Raw genomic sequence first — 23,817 nt, forward strand, 5'->3', positions numbered from 1 at the left:
ATCCCAACGCACGTACGAAACGAAAAAACTGCGGTCCCACTGTTAACCAATCAGCTACAGACTCCACCTTACGAGTTACCCTCCTCTGTTTAAGCCACGCCTGTGTAGCGATCACAGCGCCACTGACTCCATACAAGTGGCGGATTCCGGAACTAATTAGAGCGAGAGCGCGCTACATTGGGCCGTTCGTTTCTCGGACAATTTCATCCAACCGGTCATTAAGTGTTTAAATTCTACGAGAGCTGGTTGTGTCGGGTTTCGGTGCAGTGGGGAAACGTTATTAAAATATCCACAAACATTAAGATAATTGCCCTGAATTCTGTGCTTGTGTGCGTTAGTGTTTTTTTCACTCGGCCACTAGCAAGAACGGTTTTTTCCGAACTGATGACTGTTATCACTTGTGGTGTGTAGTGTACGTGCGCCGAACGATTTGACTCGAAAATGACATCAGTGACGTGAATCGGGAGGTGAAAATCGGGAAAATTCGAAAATCCAAGGGAAAATGCACCCCACGTGCTACGTAATTGTTCATTCGCACTGCACGGGCTAATTGATCGGCAATTATATCCCTGTCCCGCTCTCGCTAATTACCAACAATAATAATTTTGATTGCGCCTCCTCTAGTTACGATATAATTGATCCATTTTCAAATCAAACGAATCGAATGTTTCAATTGATCGAATAATTCAATTGGTTGTATCAAACTGAAAGTTTTTGAGTGCAAAAGACAAGTGTGTAAAACTAAGTGTCGTGACAATTTGTGTGAATATAATTTGTTGTGGATAGTGATATGCTGTGGTCTCACATTTGATTTTCGTTGAACCGTAAGTACCTACAATTTTAATTTTACGTAGGCCTCAATGGGTAAAATTTCTTTGAGTGTTCATATTTAAAAAAATAATTCTGTTCCAAATTTGAAAAAAAAAAAGAGAATAGAAACAAAACACGATGTGCAACAAAAATATTTTATTTTATGTAGGCACTGTAGGCAGGCCTCTCGATGGGTTAAATTCCTTTGAGTGTTCATATTTAAAAAAAATAATTCTGTTCCAAATTTGAAAAAAATTGAGTATAGAGACAAAACACGGTGCTGTGGGTAATGTTTAAGAAATGAAATTATTGTAAAAGCAATAATTAAAAAAAATACCTACCTACCATGTTTTAAAAAATGCCTGTTTTTTAACAATCCACTGGCTATTTTAAACTCTCAATCATTTTTTATCGACATAATTATGTTACGATAATGATTTGGTATTAAATAATTATTAAATTAATGAAGAATTCAATGTGATCTCCACTATTTTAGGCCTAATAGGAAACTTATATGATTCGTAAAATGTTTAAATCGTTTCTTGGTCAATCTTGAATGGTGACACTATCCCGCAGTAAGAGTAACCTCACTCTCAGAGGTCCTGGGTTCGATTCCCTAGAGATGCACGCAATTCCATGACAGTGCAGGTTTATATCCTAACCTGATTGTCTTATAAGAAAATAATAAGAAACATAAAAACTGTCAAATATTGAAATGCTAAAAATAAAATTAGTTAAATACATTATTCTTTGTGTTTCTGTAATTTAAGAAGAAATAGGAAATAATTTAAAAGCTGCCATAAAATTTAATGTTATAGACTCTAATTTTTAATATGTTGAAAAATATTAAAGTTATTATTGAACATGAATACGTTTAGTACGCTTCACTGAACTTTTTTAATAAAAATAATGCAAAGTAGTACCTACTTATTTATATTCACATGTGTAAATGTACTAAGTAATGTACTAAAAAGGTTAATTTCAATGTAACTTTATCGGCAAATATTTTATGACACTGGCCACGCTTAAACGAATGCTACGGGTAAAAGAAAAAAGTTATTTAGTTTTCTTTTTCTTTGGCTTATTTATTTTGGCACAGTAAAGTATTTTAATTTTGCCCATTAAAAATGCCTATCTAATACTCTTGCCAAACCGTCATCTTTTAATATACGAGTACTTGAAATGCTTAGGACTTTTTGGCGGGAAAGTCAAGCGTCATGTTCAGCAATTTGTTTTATTTTCTTTTTTTAACTGTCTTTATAAATATCTTGAAAAAATCTAACTTCCTAAGGCGGGAGTCGAACACACTTTATTATTTTGTCCAGAAAAATGACAGTGCCATCGAATCTTAGCCTATGATGATTTTAGATTCTATATTTTGTAAGAACCTTTATCCTACGTTTTTTTAACCACATCGCGTTGGGGAAACTTAATTTCTTTGCTTGGTTTCGACAGACTTGGTGTATTTTCTTTGAAAACTATATTATAGTTTTTAACTCATGGAACCCGTGTTTCGATTTGCTGGTGCTTGAAGGGTTAAATCCAAATCACATATAGTACTAACTATACCGATATATGTAGGTATATTCATTATAACTTTTATTATACAGTCATCTTTGACTCATTCTTCGATACGCAGAACCACGGTCATTTATACATAAATTACCTTTCAAATTGGTATCGTCCTGTATATTATACAGCAAAATAGTTTTGCTCTTTATAATTATTACAGACAACCTGACCTGACCTCTTGACCATAAATGAGGTAGTTAAATTCTAATTTTCTGTAAAGCTCAAAGTTTGACTGGGAGAGAATGCCAGGATTGAAGTTCGCCTTTTGTACCGATTATTATATTAAGACCCGTATTCACAAAAGATGCTTGCTTAAGTGAAGCAGAAAATCGAACGCACAGCGTTGAATAGAGCTCTGTGATTGTTTCGTGTGTCACCCTGTGCGTCCACGCGCACTGTGAGACATTATAATGTTTGTGAATACGGGCGTTAGAACGTTATAAAAACTTATTTTCAAAATCAATAAACTAATTTTTTCTTCAAATCAAGAAAATCTGAACTACGAATAGGTACCTACGTAACAACCAACGGCATGATAAGTTAGACACTACGATCTTATGCCAGTTGTAATAGAGTCCAATTTTCTACAAAAATGAATAGGGTAATTCCAGAATACATGCCCCAGTGGGATAGGTGCCGCGATTTTAAGTACACTATGTTACAAGCAACTTAGCATAAAGTTATAGTATGTATAATAGAAAGGGACCTCCCCGTACCACTTTTCGCCTCGCAAACCATCAAAGAGTGCGTTCGTTTAGCCAGTGAGAGCAAAAATCTTCCGCGGCCTAACCTTAGCGAGCGTCGAAATAAAATTGGTAAGTATCTTTTAATGGATAATTTTTTTGTCAGCTGTAAAATGAAGCAGATTTTTATATAATTTGATAGACTATCTTATAAATTAGACGGGATAGCTATGTTTAATTCGATTTTTAGTGTTATTATATTTTTTATTAAAAAGGCACCTATCCTATGCTAAAAGGATAGTTGCCTAATTTTTTTTGGGTATAGATGCCCTTAGGGCCATGTCCCATGCTCCTAGGGGCATCTATCCTAACCTGCTCTTTTTGTCACAAGTAGCAAGTAAGTAGAAAAAAAGAATGTAGTACGGCTAACCTTACGAAAGTAATAAATAGGGTGCCCTTCTGATCGAATTACCTCTTTTCCCGACTTCGGGTGGATGTACTATGTACTATTTTTAATAAAAAATATTAAATTTCATATTTAAATCATTTAATAACAAACAATCTTAAATAATAATACTTGGCTTGTTTGATTTCAAAAAGCATTTGATCCTTAGAATTCAAAAACTGTATTAACGAGTCATCTATCCCTGCATCAGGCATCTATCCTTTGAAGCAATCATACAGTGAGTCTTCTATCCCCCACATTAGGCGTCTATCCCACTTTTTAGAGGTCACTTAAAATGGTATTTACTCAGAATGGGTATAACTTAAACTAAAATAATTATAGTAATATCATAGACGAAAGACCAAAGTTTACAGATACTAAGATCAAATTGTTGATAAAAACTTACTGACTGAGTTACAGAGCTGTTTCAAAAAGTGGGGCATCTATCCTGGACTTACCCTAACCTAATATGCTGTATGATGGTACTAAAGACATATAAAATATAAATTGATGCAATCCGAATATGAAATCGATATTATTATTTCGATTGATCGTAAACCAGTTTTATTACGGCAATTAATACAAACCGAGTTTCCACAAAAGTGTAAAGTTCGTATACAAATCGATGTTAATTAATCATTAATAGAGTTAGGGTACGACCACATTAACCCTTGATATCAAACAATAATTATAAGGGGCTCGTTCACCATCTCTGAGTAAAGTATCAAGCAGGCTACTCGTTGTTTAGGCTGGGTTGCACCATCTTACTTTAACTTTGACAAACGTCAAAAATCTGTAAAACTCCATATAAAAAACACCGGTTATCGTTATAATTACTGTCAAAGTTAGGTGGTGCAACCCAGCTTTAGAGTAGGCGCACACCGTTGATTTTTCGTCGGCCGATAGTTTAGTCGGGCAGTTGATCAGGATGGGCATGTATGGGAGTGCGCACACTACGCCGATTCGATTTGGCCGATTCTTCATACAATTTAAAATCGGGCACAACTATCGGCCAACTAAAAATCAACGGTGTGCGCCTACTCTTAAAGTCACGAGTAGCAACAAACTTTTCGGCCTCGCATGAAAGTGCGCACATTAGTACACTGATTTGGTATCGGCCGATTCATCATGGCCGACCAAACTATCTAAGTTGTCTGCGGGGATTATAAAAGTTGCACATAACATTCCTAATGATCATCATCAGGTCATTCAGTCTCCACTGCAGGAGCACGACCCTCTAATTTACCAGAGGCAAATGGAGGATTTGGCCTACACTCCCCACGCTGACCAGACGGGTTGGGGAGCCTATTCTGATGATTCTAGTTAGTACATTATTATAACTGAGACATCATCTTTTACTCACTTTAAATATCTTTTTCATAAAGGTTACTAAACCTTTGTTTGTCACTTGTCATCCGGTTTGCAACGGAGGGAAGTCGAACCTTAGCTTCGAACTCCTCCTATGTTCTTCTGATTAATTTCTTTGCGGGTCCAATGACAGTTTAACTTTCCCCCGGGACAAACTTGACCTTCACTGGTTGGGTTGTTGGCGGTCAAGCTGTAGATCCTGGCTACACAGGAGTTGCAGCGGTGGGAACGAGAGGTGGGAATAGTCCCATAACTTTTTTACATTCGCTGTGTGGTTGCCCCCTTAATAGTTATGGTGGCTTTTAATATTTCATGTGGGAATGCCACATACATATAACTAAATGCATGTTTATATGTTTATAGTTTAACATGCGATGTGAGTAGTTTTTTTTGCTGGCCATAAGTTGATAGGTATGTGACAAAAGTACTCTTTAAAGGAGTTTGTAAATTAACTAAGTTTCATTTAGTTTATTGAGGTAGATACTAGCTTTTGCCCGCGGCTTGGCCTGTAAATTTCAGTCTACCACAGTCTTTAACGCGTGTTTTCTCATTTCAAAAACCGGTACAAAAACTATCCTGTTTTTCCCTGGGTCTCAAACTATCTTTAGGTACTTAAACCACATTTTATCTTAATCAGTAAAATGATATAAGCGTGAAAAGGTAACATTGGTCAACAACGGTCATGGATTCCCTACATCATTTTATTTTCCTCTAATATTCTACTTACCTCTTCTTCTTCGTCGCTACACTCTTGCTAGAGTGGTCGTGGTTGGCACACCAGGTCCTGGCAAGCCTCACAATCCGTCGCCATTCCTCCCGCACTGCAGCCTTTCTTGTGCCCTCGTGAAGAGGACCATTGAGTGCGGTTTTGATATGATCACTTACGCTACTTACTACCGCACACACTGACAAAATTTAGCGTGGATTAGCGGTGAGGTGCGCTGAATTTTGTCAGTGTGTGCGTGCGCGCCGCATACGTATTGGCGCGCGCTCACATACAAACCGCGCTCGGTGCGTTTCTATGAAGATGACCTACTCATTTGTATTTACTCTGTTACTACTAACTTCCAATAAAGTTACACATAATAATATGGACTGTCCTACGTAGAGTACATAAGATTCGTATCAACCAAAGATGTCAGCTGCTGGACAAAGGGCTCCCCCAAGGATTTCCACAACGAACGGTCCTGCGCTGCCCGCATCCGGGTGCTTCCCGTGACCAGTAAATTCTTTAAATAAATCCTTTTTACAAAGGCCCTTTTCAAGGCACTTATACACGTCCCGAATATAGCTTGCCCTACCACCACTTCGGGACAACATATGGGCTGGTGCTGAGAAGAAGTGGCGGAAGAAACTCAGTCACTTTGGCTTTAAAAGATTATAAGAATTTGATGTATCTTTTCCAAACTTTTGTTTTGTCATCTGTCATCCGCTTTGCACTGAAGGGAAGTCGAACCTTAACTTCAAACTCCTCCTATGTTCTTCTGATTAAATTCGTTGCGGGTCCAATGACAGTTTAACTTTCCTCGGGACAAACTTGACCCTCACTGGTTGGGTGTTATTGGCGGTCAAGCTGTAGATCCTGGCTACACAGGAGTTGCAGCGGTGGGAACGAGAGGTGGGAATAGTCTCGTATCTTTCTATAAGATCTATAGAGGCAGGATACTCGGTCATAAAATACATTGTAAGCGTCGTATTAATTCATCCATCAATAACTTGTATGGTTGTATATTGATGCGACGAAATTTGAATTTAAATTGAACTATCTGTCAATGTCAGTTTAAGACAGATACTTCAAGTGCCAATGTTTTTAAATTAATTCTATTCTACTTTATAGGGCAAAACCTGTGTTTTTAAATTCGTTTTCTATTTCACTTTATGGGGCAAAAATAACAATTATACAGTAACAATTTTAATAATAATACTCAAAAAAACTTCATGATATTTAGTGAAAGCTTTATTTTATTCGATTATGGGCAGATTAAATAACTTTTATAATAATTAACTAAAAAATAAGTTTGGCCCATTGACAGCTCCAGTATGGGAAATACAACAAAATGACAAGTTTATCCTTCAGGTAAAAGATATCAGACGGTTAAAAAACCAGCCCTTAGATTTAGTTTGTAGGGCGTTAGAGTTAGAAGCTTGGCTCTACATGTGATCTGAAAACTTTTTGAAAGTGGGATGTAGTCTCGCTTGCAATAATTTATGCAAAAATGATTAAATTTACCTACAAATTCGAGTCAATCACCAAAACTTGCCTCTCCTGTACACAAACTCGCTACTTTTCTCGATGTTTTACAAACTAACTACAATGTTAGTAAAACTCACAAAACTAAGTTCATAATGGTTCCCTCTAGATTTCACTCCAATAAATAATTCCATACAAAAGGGGTAATCAGTTTATACATCATTAACCTGTGAATCCAGTCCTCGATTATTAATAAACCAATCCATAATGGCTGTTTTAGTCCGCCGTTGGCTGTGTCTGTGTTATTATATAGATTATTTAAGTTGTAATATGTGTGATATTTAATTGGTAAAGGAGACAATGGATTCCAGATATTGTTGTACGAAGTTCTGTGAAAGGGTTAGTTTTGGAATATCTGTAGTTTTTATTTCGTAGCTAGAAAATTTTGCAGGGATCAGGCACGGTAGATAATTTCCATAAAAAAAATGTATTCTCTATGTCTTGGCCAGATAAATTAAGATATTTAAATGAAAAAGATTACTGATACTGATAGGAAGTAAAGTTTTAAAGTCGTGTCTTGGGGTTTAGACCTCCAAAATACGTCTAAAACAAGACTCGGTATATCTTTAAGGTTGGGTTGCACTTGCACTATCTTATTTTAACTTTGACAAACGTCAAAAGTCTGGCATACTCCATACAATAAACACCGGTTATCGTTATAGTTACTATTAAAGTTGGGTGGTACAACTCAACCTATGTAACATCAGAAAAGTAATGAACAATGAATGAACTTTTCAAATTGACGGTAGAGAAACGATCAAGCCACATAATTTTGACTAAGTTGGTATGTTTGTGAACAAACTACTTAAGATGGCATCGTACGTCAAATAGTTCGTGACACCCAAAGTGACAGCCAATAAGTTCGCAACGCAATCTTTTCTTAAATGTTTTAAACCTTTGTTTGTCACCTGTCATCCGCTTTGCAATGGAGGGAAGTCGAACCTTAATTTCGAACTTCTCCTATGTTCTTCTGATTAATTTCGTTGCGGGTCCAATGACAGTTTAACTTTCCCCCGGGACAAACTTGAACTTCATTGGTTGGGTTTTTATGGCGGTCAAGCTGTAGATCCTGGCTACACAGGAGTTGCAGTGGTGGGAACGAGAGGTGGGAACAGTCCCGATATCACAACAACATTTTGAAATTCCGTCATGGACTATTGCATACAAATACATAGCCATTTGAATACGTGTTTGGCCATGTCCAATTCAGGCTTCGAATCTGCGCCTACGCACGCCTTTGCGAGGCTGATTTGTCTTTATGTCTCGGATTTTGACATTTGTTTATGTAAATTGGGAAATTCGCGACTTTCTTTTAGATAATTAGAGTTATTTATATTCGTTGGAGACTTTGTTTAAAATAACGAATTAAGTAGAGGATGAATGTAAAAATAAGGATATTTGTAAACAAAAAAGCATCGCTAAGTGTCTTTCCAAAAGCAAAACTCGAAAATGGTTGAAATAATGAGGACAGAAGTCTATTTCTCTATGATTCTTTACATTTGCTTGTAGATAAGGAAATTCGTAACTTTTCTTTAGACATCTCAATAGTGATGTTATCTTTATTTTAAAGAATGTAGGTAGTCTTAAATTATAAAGAGAACGACTAGACCAATGACGAAGAAGACTATCTCTCTATTCCACTAGATTTCATCATCATCATCATCATCATTTCAGCCATAGGATGTCCACTGCTGAACATAGGCCTCCCCCATTGCTTTCCACGTTGATCGATTGGTAGCGGCCTGCATTAATCTTGTAGATTAAAAAAACTGAAGCTGTGGTAGAGTTAATGAAAAAGAATACTGGGACTTGTTCTTTAGAAGCCAATTTACCAAAAAGAAATACATTTTATGAATAGATAGCCAGGATCTACAGTGAGACCGGGACTATTCTCGCCTCTCGTTCCCACCGCTGCAACTCCTGTGTAGCCAGGATCTACAGTAACACCATCGATAAAACCCATACACTAACTTAAACTGTCTCTACACTGGTAAATACTGGTAATATAGAAGAAAAAATAGAAAAATAGCCACAATTTCAGTGTCTCTCAATAAATACTTGGGTGTTGTATCACAATCGATACGTTTACTTAACGTCAAAAAAGACGGGTGGCGCCTGATACACATCTTGACGTCCATTTTGAATGGCTGAAACATTGTCAGCCATGATATACCTACTCGTAGTTGTTCAACACCGAACCGTCTCAGATATGACATTGACAGGAGGGCGCTACTATAAATGCTGGATTATTAGTTCCGATTTTTGCCGCTTGACGTTTTAGAATCGTTTGACTCTACTTTGTGGATGCTAAGGACTTATTGGGGGTTTAGATTGTGGTTTTGAATAAGTTTTTCTTTAATCACTTTTTTAATAAATAAGGCAGAAGCTTCAAAAAGCTTATTTTGAGTTTGTAGAGCTTTAAACATGATAAGCATCTATGGCTTTTAAATTATAGTTATTTTTAAATAGAAAAAAAGATTATTAGTACATAAGAGATTATTTTGATAGTTAATAAGTTCTTATCGAGTTCTATAGAAGGGAAACCTAGTATCAAATTCAAATTCAAATTCAAATTCAAATTCTTTAAATTTATCAATTTGACAAATATTTATAATAGTTATGCATGTCTGATCAAATCATTTAAAATGTGTTATTTTCCAACTAAAATCTGAAGAAAAATACTGAAATAATATTGCTTACTGCCGTCAATGTCGATTCATTTAATTTATAGGCATAATACAAAAGAAATAGACAGTTCGTGTATCATTAGTAGCATGAAGTAAATAAAGTACTCAAACTTCAGTAACTACATTATTTATTGTAAGCAGTTTAGTTTTCTCAGTCGGCAATAGGCAAATAATTACCATTATAACTTCTATTATTAGATTAACAAAGACATCAATCGGCTGTATTACGATGCAACGAAGAACAATTATATCGCTAGCAATTACGCTACCACTTCCCTTATTCGGATAATACGACAAAATGGTGGCTGCCTATCGGCCCGTTTGACACATGATTAACGACGTATGACCCGCCAAATGTCATAACTCCCGCCATTTTCATATTTTTTTAACTGTCAACCTGTTTAGAGAAAAAAGTTTTGTCGCTGGCAGGTTGCATTGAGAAATTCTTGGTCTGTGTTTTTTGTTTGCAATTTGTTTTTAAAACTGCCCCCCTAGACAAAACGCACTTTTTGATCGAATCGAAAATCGAATCCGTCAAAACTCCATACAAAAAAGGGGCTTTTCGACCACTTTTCGACTGGTTTGCGATTTAATTTGCACTTTGTCTAGACCCACTGGTTGAAATAGGGGCACTGGTGCAACGTGAGATGTCATATCGATTTTTTTTTGCTGTCATTATTGAAAGTCATTTGTATGATGGACTCCATCCTGTGAGTAATATTAGTTTAAGCTTAATAATTAGTTTTATTTGAAGACTCTAACATCATGAAACTTAATAATATACTGAATAAATAACTTTAATTAAAAATAGGTATTTTTTATAAACCTATGAGAAGCTGAATTTCTTGCGCTGCGTTCTCTCAAAGCTAGAGGGCCAGTTAAAATTGTATTGTTTATTATGTAAAAATTGCAAAAATGCTTTGGACTCTACTAAGATTCTTTCATCGTTATTAATTCATTTATTCATTTCTTCCTTTAAGTCATAAAACTATTTTTGGAGACTACAAAAAGCAGTATATTAAAATTTGTCAGAAAAAGTGTGTTGATTTTCACTAACAGAAAAAAGGTAGATTATTTTTACTCAAACCATTTAAACACAATAGTTTTTCAAAGAAAACTGTGTACGAGGCTACAGATAAGATATTGTTAGACAATACAAAGAAAATGGTCACATAATGTGCTAGGTACAGTCATACAAATAACAATCACAACAGATGAGAAAAAGTTTTTCCTCACCTAACAAAAAGGAAGATTTTTATAATAAATAAATAATTGTTAGCCGCTAGATTATAATGGAAATATAGGCTTCAATGAGCAACTCTCTGTGTTCATTTTTTCTGTTCAAGCGACATGATTCTTTCACATTATGGGTCGAAAATGCTTTCACAGTTTCATTTGACCATTCATACAATCAAAATAATATACGACTACTTTTTATACAGCAATGACTTGGTTTTGGGAACCACGATTTCGATAATGTTACTTGTGCAGATTTGACAAAATGAGAATTGGCACCAGCTTACATTATGAAAGGGTACTTAAATTAGGAAATCAGAAAAAGTGCACTGAGCAGTGCCATCTTCTCACAATAGCGATGTCCATTGCAATGGGACACCTGCCGTTCTTCTTCTTGTCGTGTCGACAACAAACCTACACAGCGTCAGCCCAAAACTCCGCCACAAGAGTGGCGTTGTCAGTAGCCTTCATTAAGGCTGAGTTGCACCACCTAACTTTGACCGTCACTATAACGATAACCAAAGTCGCTGACATAGCCCGACGGATTAGCAAGCTGAAGTGGCAATGGGCAGGGCACATAGTACGCAGAACTGACGGCCGATGGGGCAGAAAGGTTCTGGAATGGAGGCCGCGTACCGGAAAACGCAGCGTGGGACGTCCACCTACAAGGTGGACCGACGACATCGTAAAGGTAGCAGGGAAGCGCTGGACGCAGACCGCTGCCAATCGATCAACATGGAAAGCATTGGGGGAGGCCTATGTTCAGCAGTGGACGTCCTATGGCTGAAATGATGATGATGATGATGATAACGATAACCGATGATTTTTTTGTATGGAGTTTGACAGATTTTTGACGTTTGTCAAAGTTAAAGTAAGATGGTGTAACCCAACCTAAATCTTCCTGCGTGCAGTTGAACAACGTGACAACGGTGAAGAATACTGACTTTCAAATGTTTTTTGAACAAAAATCCCAAGCCAACTATACTAGCGTGGATAGATTTGCGTGATAGACACCCACAGACGGACACACACGTTTCTCCATAGTCATTAGATTGCGTCATACTTTGACAATCTCGGGTTCGATGCCTGTAAGTAGCGAAGGCGTTGGTTGTCTGTGATTTCGAAAAATAATGTATTTTATTTATAACTTACTAAGGCCCGTATTCACAAACATTACTAAAAGGTTTCACAGTGCGCGTGGACGCACAGGGTGACACACGAACCAATCACAGAGCTCTATTCAACGCTGTGCGTTGGATTGCTGCTTTACATAAGCAAGCATCGTTTGTGAATAAGGGCGTGAGGCTGAGTTGCACCACCTTATTTAACCGTGACTATAACCATAGCTCGTGTTTTTTGAATGGAATTTGACAGAATTTTGACGTTTGTTAAAGTTAAAGTAAGATGGTAGTATAACCCAGCTTAAGAACTAAGCAACATGAGTTTTCTTATGATTTTCAGTGTGTGCTTAGAATAAAGCCTAGATAAAATTGGTATTTTTTTTATTATCAAGAAGCAAGTACTGATGTTAGTTGTTTAGTGATATTTGATGCTTTTGTACGACAGAAAAATATAGTAAACTTTCTAAAATAAGAAACACTGAGGGTGATCACACTCATCCAAAAAACATTTAAGGGTCAAAATTTTAGTGTTTTGAATTGGCTGTAGGTACTTAAAAGTTGATAAGTAGCAAACATAATGTTTATAGCAAGAAACATGCCCAAATAAATGTCTAAAGATCTGTCAACTCCTCTCAATTACAAAATATCGACGTAAAAATGAAAAAAATGTAACAGTACTCCATACATTAAGCGCATGTTTTGTTACCGCAAAACGTAAGAATAAAGTTAATTAAAGAATGCCATCGCACTAGATCGACTGACAATAAAAATTAAAATTGTAGACTAAAATGTCAATACAAATCGCGAGCCGCCTCTGTCGTATAAAAATACCATTTTGTCTGTGCTACAGCATTCAATTGACATGTACGGCGACCATAGACTAGGTAATATAGACTAATTTGTCTCTGATCCGAGTTTATGGATCGATTACCTGTGTATTCGTAATTAGTAGCGTATAGTAGCATTATTTCGTGTAGCACGCACGGCAAGAATGCATTTAAATGAAAAAGAGTATTGAGACACTGCCTTAATCTCATTGTACTGTTCGATGTCATTTACGCGCCATGTTTTTTTGAAAATACGATAAAGAAGATCGTTTTCACTGAAATGGAAAAATAAAAAATGCAGTTACACAAATACTTAAAGAGCTATTAGAGAGCTTGTTCATAGATTATTATTTTAATTTTGTCTCTGTAATTTGTAGTCTAAACATTCTTCTTTCTGTGCCTTCTTTCTCAAAAGAATGGAGCGTCATTTTGTATTTAAACAATTTACTTTGGCCAAACTGCAGTGTGCTCTAGCAGTTTTTTTTGGCACTTACAAAAATAGTATTCGTACATTGACGTTTTTTTTAACGCGGGAAACTAGTCAGAATGATTTTGATGTCTTTGCCAAGAAAAAAATTTCTACGAAGATTTTTTTTTTCAATTGGAAAATGGCGTTGCTGTGTTTCTTGCCAGTGTCAAGTGAAGACGCGGGTATTTAAAAACATTCTATTCCAAATTTGAAAAACGATTTTCAGGCTAAGAAATCAAGAATATTGACTGACGCGGGAGTTTTAAAAAAATTCTGTTTCAAATTTGAACCATTTTCAGGATTCAAAATCAAGGATGTTGACTGCAATTATAGACCTTATGTGCACTACTTTGTAAGGCACTGTCAACAAAGTTCGCGTGCACTGCCTTGTTTATTTGCCCCATTGACATCGCCGTGTAATGGCGCGTTATTCTATTAAACGCAAAATGGCGGGAAATTCGCTGCAAATGTCGGTTTGATAAACTGTTTGTGATTGGAATTTTGCATTTTCACTTGTATTTGCGACAGTTAGGTTTAAGTGTGTCAATGTAGTATGTTTTTTACTTTAAAATTCAACTATAACGTTATTATTAGATAAAAGAAGGCGGCTTTTTTTTAGTCAGTCGGTGTATTTCTAAAATGTCTCTGTGGTCTAGTGGTAAGACCACCTGCTTCAGATCGAGAGGTCCCGGGTTCGATTCTCAGTAGAAGCAGATTTTTTTTGGGTGGTGGTAGGGCTTGTTCTAAGTCCGCCTGGCTAGCTACCACCATCTTATCTAAGTCTGTCGCCATAACAACAATGTTAGCATCATTGTTGTGTTCTGGCAGTTAGAGGTAAGATAGCCAGTTCCTCCGTGGTTGAGGATTCCGGGTGTAGCTCGCTTCCACCTTCGGCCTGATCATCACTTTCCATTATAGATAAAAGAAATGTGATAAAAGCGACTTCTAAAGGTTGGACACTCCCAATGATGAAGTAGGTTCCATGACTTTAGTAAACTAGGTAGATATTTATTTGCCTTTAATTTTATTTGATATTTCTCTAAAACCCAATGAGGCTTAAGGCGCTTTGATAACATCTGATGCTAAGTTCTATAATTTCGCAATAGACTAGATAGAGTATGATCTATGGTTACAATGTCTTCACAATTAAATTGAAGATACCTAGATATAATTAAGTCTTACTAATATCGTAGAGGTAAAGGTAGGTAATCTTTTTATGTGTTTGTTTAGTTTTCAGTTTTCATAAGCTAAAAATGCTGAACCAATTTTGATAAATTTTGGAAAGAAACTTTTCTTATCTTTTTCAGCTTGTCATGTTTCATAGGTCCTCTAAAATGTCCTTTCCAAACTGGATAAATTCGCAATAAATCCCGTGAAGTGATAATTTTATGGATAAATTGTGTGTCCTACTTGAGAATACAACCCAGGACTTCAAGAGAGAGAAAGTCCAACCACTAGCTCATACAGACCTTCAGTCCATTACTGTAGTGATAGTTAATAATTTAGGACTTCTAGAAAAAATATTTTTACTATCAACTTCTACACCAAAGGCTAACTCAGGTGTATACCATTCGTATTTAATACAAGATTCCAAAGATATCTATCTAGAATTGAAGCCAAGTATTTCTTTGTTTCTCGCATAGTTCTATCGCACAATCTATTGTACCATAGACAAGTACCTCTCGCCATGCAATGCGCATTGGGCTCAAGGCCACTCGTCACTGCGAAGTTTTTTACATTATTGTTCGATATTGGTTGCGGTTAACTTTTTAAGATAAAAACTTTTTGGTGAATGGCTGGGCTGGAAAAAAAGAAGTGTCAAGCGACAATATTTTTTCTGCAACCTGCCAGTGTTGGGTACGAAACTTTGAATTTGAAATTGGAATTTTAGAACATTAACAAGGCGCGGAGGGAAGGAGCATAGGTCCAGGTTAGGAGGTCTACTCCAAAGGCTGTTTACATAGATTCGGGTCTATCTGTCACCGTTGCTCATGCTCGCATCTCGCTTTGTGTGAGAGAGATAGCAACATTCGAAACTTCGGATGGCGTTTTTCGGAGTAATCCCACAGGTTTACAATAACAAGTTATACAAGTGACTTCAGTTCTGTGCAAACATATTTGAAAACAGAACAATTACCTATGTCAACACTATTCGTCAATTATTTTTTAATAGTTTTCAAACCTGTTCTTGTCGCTTAAAGATTCGAATTTAGAATTCGAACTTTGATCTTAATAAAGGTCGAATTTCCGTGGAATTCCTTCGAAATTCAAAACGTTATTCCGTTATGAACCTTCGGATTCGTTTCGTTGCTATCATACCCACATAATGGTTCCGCGTTAGTGTTCCATAATCTAAGAAAATACAAAACTGGAAAAACAACTTGAATAAAATTATCAAGTGTGATGTACTCACTGGGATTTAAGTTCCGTATGACTTTAAATAATTTAATTGCGACGAAGAAGGCTAGGCTAATAATATCCTATTTATAAGTTATTTATTGACAACTGTCATGATATTCACCTAGCCCAAAACTAAGCACAGCTTGACTTCCTAACTTTAAGTATAGTTCTTGCAACTAACGAAGGCGAGTGAGCTTAACTTGTGTGTGTACGTGTACATGCACAAACGATAGTAGATCAAAACGTTTGAAAAACGAACAGTAGCGAGCCACCACACATATAAAGCTCACTCGCCTTCGTGAATTGCAACAACTATAGTGTGTAACATCTTTAGCCTCCGCTTGAAAAAGCTCAAAGTTCGAAATGTTAGCTTGACATCTATTAAAATTTACACTCATATTGTGAAACGATACTTGAGACTAGATTCAATGTCAAGCATAGATTCAATATTGTGTGTACTTATTCATAATGCAGGCTTGAGACACCTATGCCCATTTTCACCATCAATCCCTAATTTTTAAATTACCCTTATGGTAACACAATAACAAAAAAATTCTTTTCATAGGGATCACTTAAAAATTAGGGATTGATGGTGAAAATGGGCTTTGAATTTATGTTTCAGCACAGCATTAAGAATTAATATTGCAAGTGTTCCAATTGCTTTTTATCGTCAAGTCTATTTGTGCTTCAAGATTAGCGGATTTCTTGTATCTTTAATCGATGAATTCATATTGGATTATAGATCAGCCAGATTATGAATCGCGGAACTCTAAAAACCAGCTTCATATAGCGGTAACCATAAAAATTCGTGAAAGAAAACCGTGTCCAATCCTATATTTTCGATTATAAAAAACTCTAGCACGCGAGCGCGTTCGTTCTCAGTTTTATTATCTTTACTAATTGATCGTTTTTTTGTCGGCAAGTCTTGCAACTTTGTTCGTAACTTCGTACACTGTTTGGAGAGGAAAATATTTATGTTCCGGGTTGATTTCATCATTAATTTTAGCTTGAGAGTCAACTTGACAAGTAAACTCCACGTTACATTTTAAATAACTTGAAAAATCAAATTGCCTAAGGTGGGAATCGAACCCACTATAGTTATGCACTGACTTAAACTTGGAATTAACCAAAAAAAGACAGTACTCGGCTCTACCAACATTCAAATTCAAAATTAAAACTGGCCATCTACAATCTACCTACGAATAGTTCTTTGATATTCATTTTTTCTTAATTTAACCCTGGCCTTCTACAACCTAATACTGCAAGGTCTTTAAAAATATATTTTTTCTTAATTTGACACTGGCCACACACAATCCACACAATGTAAAATTTGAAATTCATTAATAAAACACAGCTTTACTTCCTATTTTGTTTCTTTTAATAGAAAAATAATCGCATTATTATTTTCATAGACTGAACTCAGAATACCAGAATTAAAAGTATTTAGTTTTTTCTGTATTCTGAGAGACTATGAAACTAAAAACTATTTTTAAAAGTTTTTTTTAACTTTATTTTGTTGCAAAGAGATATTGTTGCATGTAAAACAATCTGTTCTCTTTTATTAAAACTGACTGGCAATAGATAAAGTCGCAAAAACAACGCGGTATCAATGAAATTTGCATTGAATCTCGAATGCGGCTTCACACACACTTGCGTGTCCATTTTTTGTTTATCGTGTATTGTTTTTTTTACTGTCACTGTCACGTGATTTATTCGTTTTATGATTTGCGAAATAACTTCATTTGGAATTACATACGTTTTTAGTTGGGAAATAATTGAAGAACAAAACTAACGAATTAAAAACACAAGTATTAATTAAAAGTATTATTGTACTCATATTAATTTTGATTGCACGAAATAATTAATATTTCATTTGCAAACATAGCTATTTATAAATTAACTGGCATTTTTTTGTCAATTTTTATTTAAATACGACGTGAAAATTTGACTCTATCAACTCCTAACAAACTAATTAGAATAACAATGTTTGAATAGTCTAGTTTTCTATTGTAATCTTTTAGGGCTTGTTCCCACGGCCTAGGCGTAAAGTCCTATGTCCCCTAGATGGGGCAGAGGGCGTCCATAACAGTCCTCCATCGCGTTCGGTCTTGAGCTTCGCGTTTGATCTCGCTCCAAGTTTTGCCGATCTTCTTCGCCTCGTCTGCCACGGGGACATCCCGTTTTTTCCAGGATCTAGTTTAGTTTTAATATTAAAGATCATACGAAAAATCCGATCCGTTCGAATTTGTAATTCGAATTTCAAATACACATGTGTGTTCAGCTGTTCACACTACAGTCCAGTTCTGCTGGATCCTGCAAAACTGGATTGTCGTAGGAACGAGCCCTTATCTACAGATACAAAACAAACGAAGCCACGTTTAATAGCTAGTCATTAATAAATAGACCTTTGCACTACGAATGCGAAATGCCATTTCATTCGAACAAAGAATACAATTACAAGACTGCCCTCCGATGAACTACATTTAATAAGCACCTACTACTTATACTACACTAGTTTGTATTCTAGTCGCAAACGAAATTATAGTGTAAGACCATTCTTTTTGAATTTCCGATGAAGAATACACGGTTTTTTCTTCGGAAAGAATCGTTGGGCTACCAGTAACTAGCTAATTGCATGAGCATTCAACATTTTGAAATAGGAATAATATTTAAAATCTTGAATTTTAATCTAAATGTTGTTCGAAACTTAAAATTCAAAGAAGTGAAGTTGGAAATCTAAATTCAAATGTAGAATCAGTTTTTTTTTAATTAAAATTGAAAGGCTGGCTTTGCCAGTGTCAAGCAAAAGTTATTTAACATCTAAGTAGGTTTCGACTTTGAAATAATTGTTACTGGAAATTCAGGGCACAATTTTCTGTTAAATAACATGAATTATTTTGACTCATAGAGATAAAGGAAAGTTCAAATTGTTTTAAATAATTTTCAGCTCGTATCAATCTTATTTCGCAAATCATAGCTGACCGAAGGGACTATTTTTTTACCCGTACGCAACATGAGGTCATGGAACGACACTTCGAGAATTCATACCGCCATCTTGATTACTGTAATTATAACTTCAAGTCAGCCTAATTAAATTGACGGATCACCGAACCTGGCGAAACGGCTCGTGCCAAACTCAAAGTTAACCTGTGACTAATTTAATCAGCCGTTAAATCTCGGAGGTCTATCTCGCGTCTAACGCCCCGTTAAAAAATCGAAAGCTCAAAAAAACTAATTGGGACCACAGATTTAGATCATTTACGGTCCCATTTCTCACAGACCAAAATGTTTGGGCATTAAAACAAATGATCCGAAGAATTGGAAATAAAAAATACTCCTTTTCGGCAAGTTCTTTTGTGTTAATTACTACAGCGTTTTTGTCCTGCTCGCTCCTATTGATCGGATTCCCCGTCTCGCTCTCGCTGCGCAGGCGCCGAGGTCGGGTCAAAACGTTTTGTATCGTCTTTTATTTATTTGTTTCTTTGTTGATTACTCCGCTCGTAATAATAATGTTTAGAACGAACTAATTGGTGTAAATTTTTATTGAAAATTATTATCTGTTAATGTGATATGTAGTTTATGTTGACGACTCCATTATACCATTATAATACTTGTACGCACCTTTGTTTTCTGTTGAAAAAATATATTAAATGAATTGAATATCAATAAAATTAAAATTAAGAATCGAAAAAAGTACAAACAAGTATATTTTTACATATTCAAAAGATGATTTCTTCAAGTGTATGTAACTGATATCGAATACGAACATACCTACTTAGCATGTTAAATAGCTATGCATATGTGAATATTAAATATGAAGAAACATGTATTCTGTGATTTACTACGCGGACTGAGTGAAAATTTCGGAATTTGGCGCGGTTTTTGCATGAAAATCTTATCTGATTGTGATATGCATGGTTAAATTGAAATTTTTAGTATTTAACTTCAGTGATAAAGTATAACCTGAATTCTTAACTTTCGACTTAGCAACGCATTACCAATACTTAATTTCATAACCGTAAGAAGCCCTGTTCAAGATTTACTTTTAAATAAAAGAAATCAGTAAATCAATTCAAACCAAAGAAGTTAATACTTAATGCATTTTTTTAATTTAGAAAGTTATGTTGTAAAAAGGATAGGCCACATAGAAAAAGGAAACAAAATAACATTTTGAATTTTGTGTTCCTAAACCAAATTCAAAATTTAAACTTAGAACATCTCTCGAAAAAGTAGTGTTGGTACGCAATGGATATCGATAAAAAGAAAGTAAAGACAAAATGTTGCATAGTTTTTGTGACATTATTACAAAATTGTATCAATATTTTGTGACTATAGTCACAACTTCAAACTGCTTCTTTCCAATAAAGAAATCTACATCGTAGACTTCTCGACTGACCGTGCCCACCGAAGCATGGTACCCTTCTAATGAATACTTATTAGTATTTTATGGGGTACCAATATTTATGGGACCCCTATGGTTCCCAGCGTCGCAGATCAGTGGGTATACGTGCCATGCTTTGATAACTTGATGCAAATGGGTTAATAAGACCAGTTTGTTGATGGATGTGAGATTTTATTGATTCTTTGGAAGCATGTAGAGATTTGTACTGTTGACAGCACATAAAACTTACATTTTTGTTCTAAAATAGCCTTTATTGCATCGAGATATAAGATGCCATTGTGTTAAGCTTGATGTGCTTATTACCCGTACAACTTGAAACTTCGCAATATTTTGAAATATAAACAAAACAACACAACAAAATTGAACTAGTTCCAAAGCCAGGTCAAATAACCGTTTTTAGGCTCCCATAAATGCATGGTACAAGTATGTAGTAATATTTTCCTTTGTCCTCTTAAATAATTATGCGAGTACACGATGAATTTTCTTTTAATTCCATTGTTTTTACTTTTATTTAGATAACTCTACATTTTGAAGTCATTTTAATTTTTGGGGTGTCCTAATATTCCAAATGTCATGTCAAATAAGTACCTTCATTCAGGATTCAGTTCAGTCCCTGATAAAATTTTAGATACCCAGTTATCTGACATGTAAAGTTATCTAACATACTTACTGATTACTGTAAGATCTGCCTAAAACCTGTAAAGCCAAAACTTATCTATCAGATAAGTTACTTATCAGCAGCTTAATCCGCAGGTGGTCTAACAGGCCCTAAATATAGTACATCTGAATTCAGGTTCTACTTAATTTGACATTTCACTTTTTACGATATTAATAATTCCTACCTATACAAGTAGCTTATCACATATTTTTCTATAAGATCCATGTCGGAGATTAGCAATCGACAACGTTCATCTTGTCGATAGGTATCAGTAGACATAAGTTTCTCATTTTCCCAAGATGGCGGACACATCTTAAGATTCAGATGAAAAACACGACTCCTCGACATCGGCCAATCATCATAACTATGTTACGGACAGGTACAAGCCCCGAGACGAGTATTTGCATAATAATATTCATGACATTAGGCATTTTGCATATTATTAACTCCAATACGAGTTTCTGAAGCCGAACTCTGTGAAGGATTTTTTTTTGTGACGATTATAGATATAGACATTATTTTGCATCGGCCCAAGGTGAGTTTCCGAACGCTGTATTGTTTGAACGTCGAACAGTTTTTTAAATTTTAAACACTACAATTTGAACACTTTTGAATTTTCAAATTTTAATCACCATTCGAAAATTAAAAAGCTCGGTAATACCAACGTAAGTTTTCTAATTACGCAATAGAGTCGTAATAGAGCTGTAAATTTTATTGGGCATATCGACGCGTTGTCCAATCGTGCGTTTCGAAAAAAAATAAAAATTTCTGTGGACTCACGAGGTCATATGAGGGCAAACGGTGTGGGTTTTCTTTAAAACAATTTAGCCGACATGGTCAATTGAGCCAATGACTGTCAGCCGATGTAGAGATATAGGGTAGTTGACATTGCTGTGACGTTGCTTGTTACTCATTCCCACTGTTCTTTTATTAGAGACTTTGAAATTGAAACTTACTCATCACAGATTTGCTAATGCTTTTAAAAGAGGATTATTGTCTATTTGCCACAGAATCGATACGTCACGAAAAAAAGCATGTGGAAATTAGTTTTTAGTACTTTCAATAAGTATATGAAATTTTGTAAAGTTTGACGAATTGACAGTAACCCCTAAAGAAGTATTGTTTGCTTTCGTAAAAGTATAGCGTTCTAAAATAGATTTTTAAAACCACACGGCAATTTATTGATGCGTTCGTATAATTTTTAATTATCTTGATTTGACGTTTCGAATTATTATAGCATCATATAAGACCATAAATATTATAGTTGATCAATGATTGTGTGCGATCTAATGATGTAATAAATTAAGATAAAGCTTATAAATTGCAATCAGAAATGATGTTTATGGCGTATTATAAATTGGAACGGAAACAGGGCATGGTGTTTGTGACAATGCATCGACGAATGCAATTGAAATGTCAATGGTACGCTCGTAAGATTGGTAAAAATATTGACATTAATCCACGCTGCGTGCGTTGTCTTTTGTTTTTCTTTCAATAATGGCTACTGTATTTGTACTTACCAATTAGCATGATAAAGAAGTATGTAAGGCCTGTCACTTGCCAGCAGAACTAATTATTTAGCGTAAATACATCGGCTCTTAATAAATCACAGTTTTAAACATCTGCATGAAGAAAGTCTAAAAATGTGTTATTTTATATCATACATCTCAGTTCATCCCACAACTAATTAACTTATTTACCGGTTGTGTGCTTTTTGACAAAATTTCAATTCTAGCCACGCAGACGTAACCATTTATTTGTAAGAGAATAGGTTGTTACAGGTAGTTTTGTAGATACATACTTAAGTGCTCTATTCTTTTAAAATACAAACACGAAATTTTTATCAACTCCCTCATTTTTTTTGTTGCAGGCTGACCAAGCGGCGAGATCCCGGAGTCGACGCAAGCCCTCAAAATTACCCGTATTCAATCCCCCAGTACCAAACCCTCCACGCTGAGTTTCACAGATCCCTTCGGGCCTCCCCAGTCCTCAGACGGGGGGGGCCCATCGACCCCTCAGCCCGCCATGACCTCCCAGGACATAGACCACCAGCACCACCACTTAGGGGGTTCGCAGACCCCTCACGATATATCCAACTCGGCAAATTCCACCCCAACGAACGTGTCATCCAAATCCGCCTTTATAGAACTACAGCAGCACGGTTACGGTCCTTTCAAGGGGGGGTATCAGCATCCCCACCATTTTGGCAGTCCTGGGGGGCAGCAGAACCCGCACGAGGCGTCGGGGTTCCCAAGCCCGCGGTCGTTAGGGTACCCCTTCCCTCCCATGCACCAGAATACCTACGGGTACCATTTAGGTTCCTACGCCCCGCAGTGTGCCAGTCCGCCTAAAGATGGTGAGTTCTTTTTCACTATTTTACAGTTTTTGATAAACCTTTTTTAGAAAATTCAGAATTAGTTCAGTAGCTATCGATAGAGCTCTAAAATTAAGATTTAAAGCTATGGAGAACATCTTCAACGTTTATAGTCTCTTAAAATGATTTCAGATAATTTTATCATTATTAAAACACAACCTGCCAAAAATTATATACTGAACTAGACAGTTCTCTTTAGATTTCTTCAGGTCTCAACCTGTGATTAGAAGTTTGTCAGGAATTTTAACTGGAACTTGTAAAACTGGTCCTACGTGTTATGTAAATAACTGGCTAGATAGAGTTATTAAGAAAACACACGAAAAATAAAATAAAATAATGTCAGAACCTCCTTTGTCCAAAATTACTGTTCCCGTTCCATTTTTAAAACGGAAAAATAACGTCCATTCCAATCGTACGTAATAATTTGTGTCCAATTTGCTTACGATGACACAACTTTTCTTTTTCTTTTTTCTAACACCAAATTATGGTGAAGGTGTTATGATCGTACGTTATT

The 23,817-nt window shown here is 35.8% G+C and overlaps 1 protein-coding gene across 2 annotated transcripts in view; it reads left to right on the forward strand.

The window, feature by feature from the left end:
- The first annotated feature begins 236 nt into the window (after positions 1-236).
- LOC135085011 (homeotic protein distal-less) overlaps positions 237-23,817 on the forward strand; it is a 131,404-nt gene continuing 107,823 nt past the window's right edge. For both annotated transcript variants that reach the window (XM_063979786.1, XM_063979785.1), the window contains exons 1-2: positions 237-824; positions 22,800-23,285. In XM_063979786.1, coding sequence (XP_063835856.1) covers positions 22,955-23,285 — 331 coding nt within the window. In that variant the 5' untranslated portion in view covers positions 237-824; positions 22,800-22,954. The remainder of the gene's footprint in view (positions 825-22,799; positions 23,286-23,817) is intronic.

The sequence above is a fragment of the Ostrinia nubilalis genome, chromosome 27, assembly GCF_963855985.1.
Source record: "Ostrinia nubilalis chromosome 27, ilOstNubi1.1, whole genome shotgun sequence".
In the NCBI taxonomy this organism is placed as follows: Eukaryota; Metazoa; Arthropoda; class Insecta; order Lepidoptera; family Crambidae; genus Ostrinia; species Ostrinia nubilalis.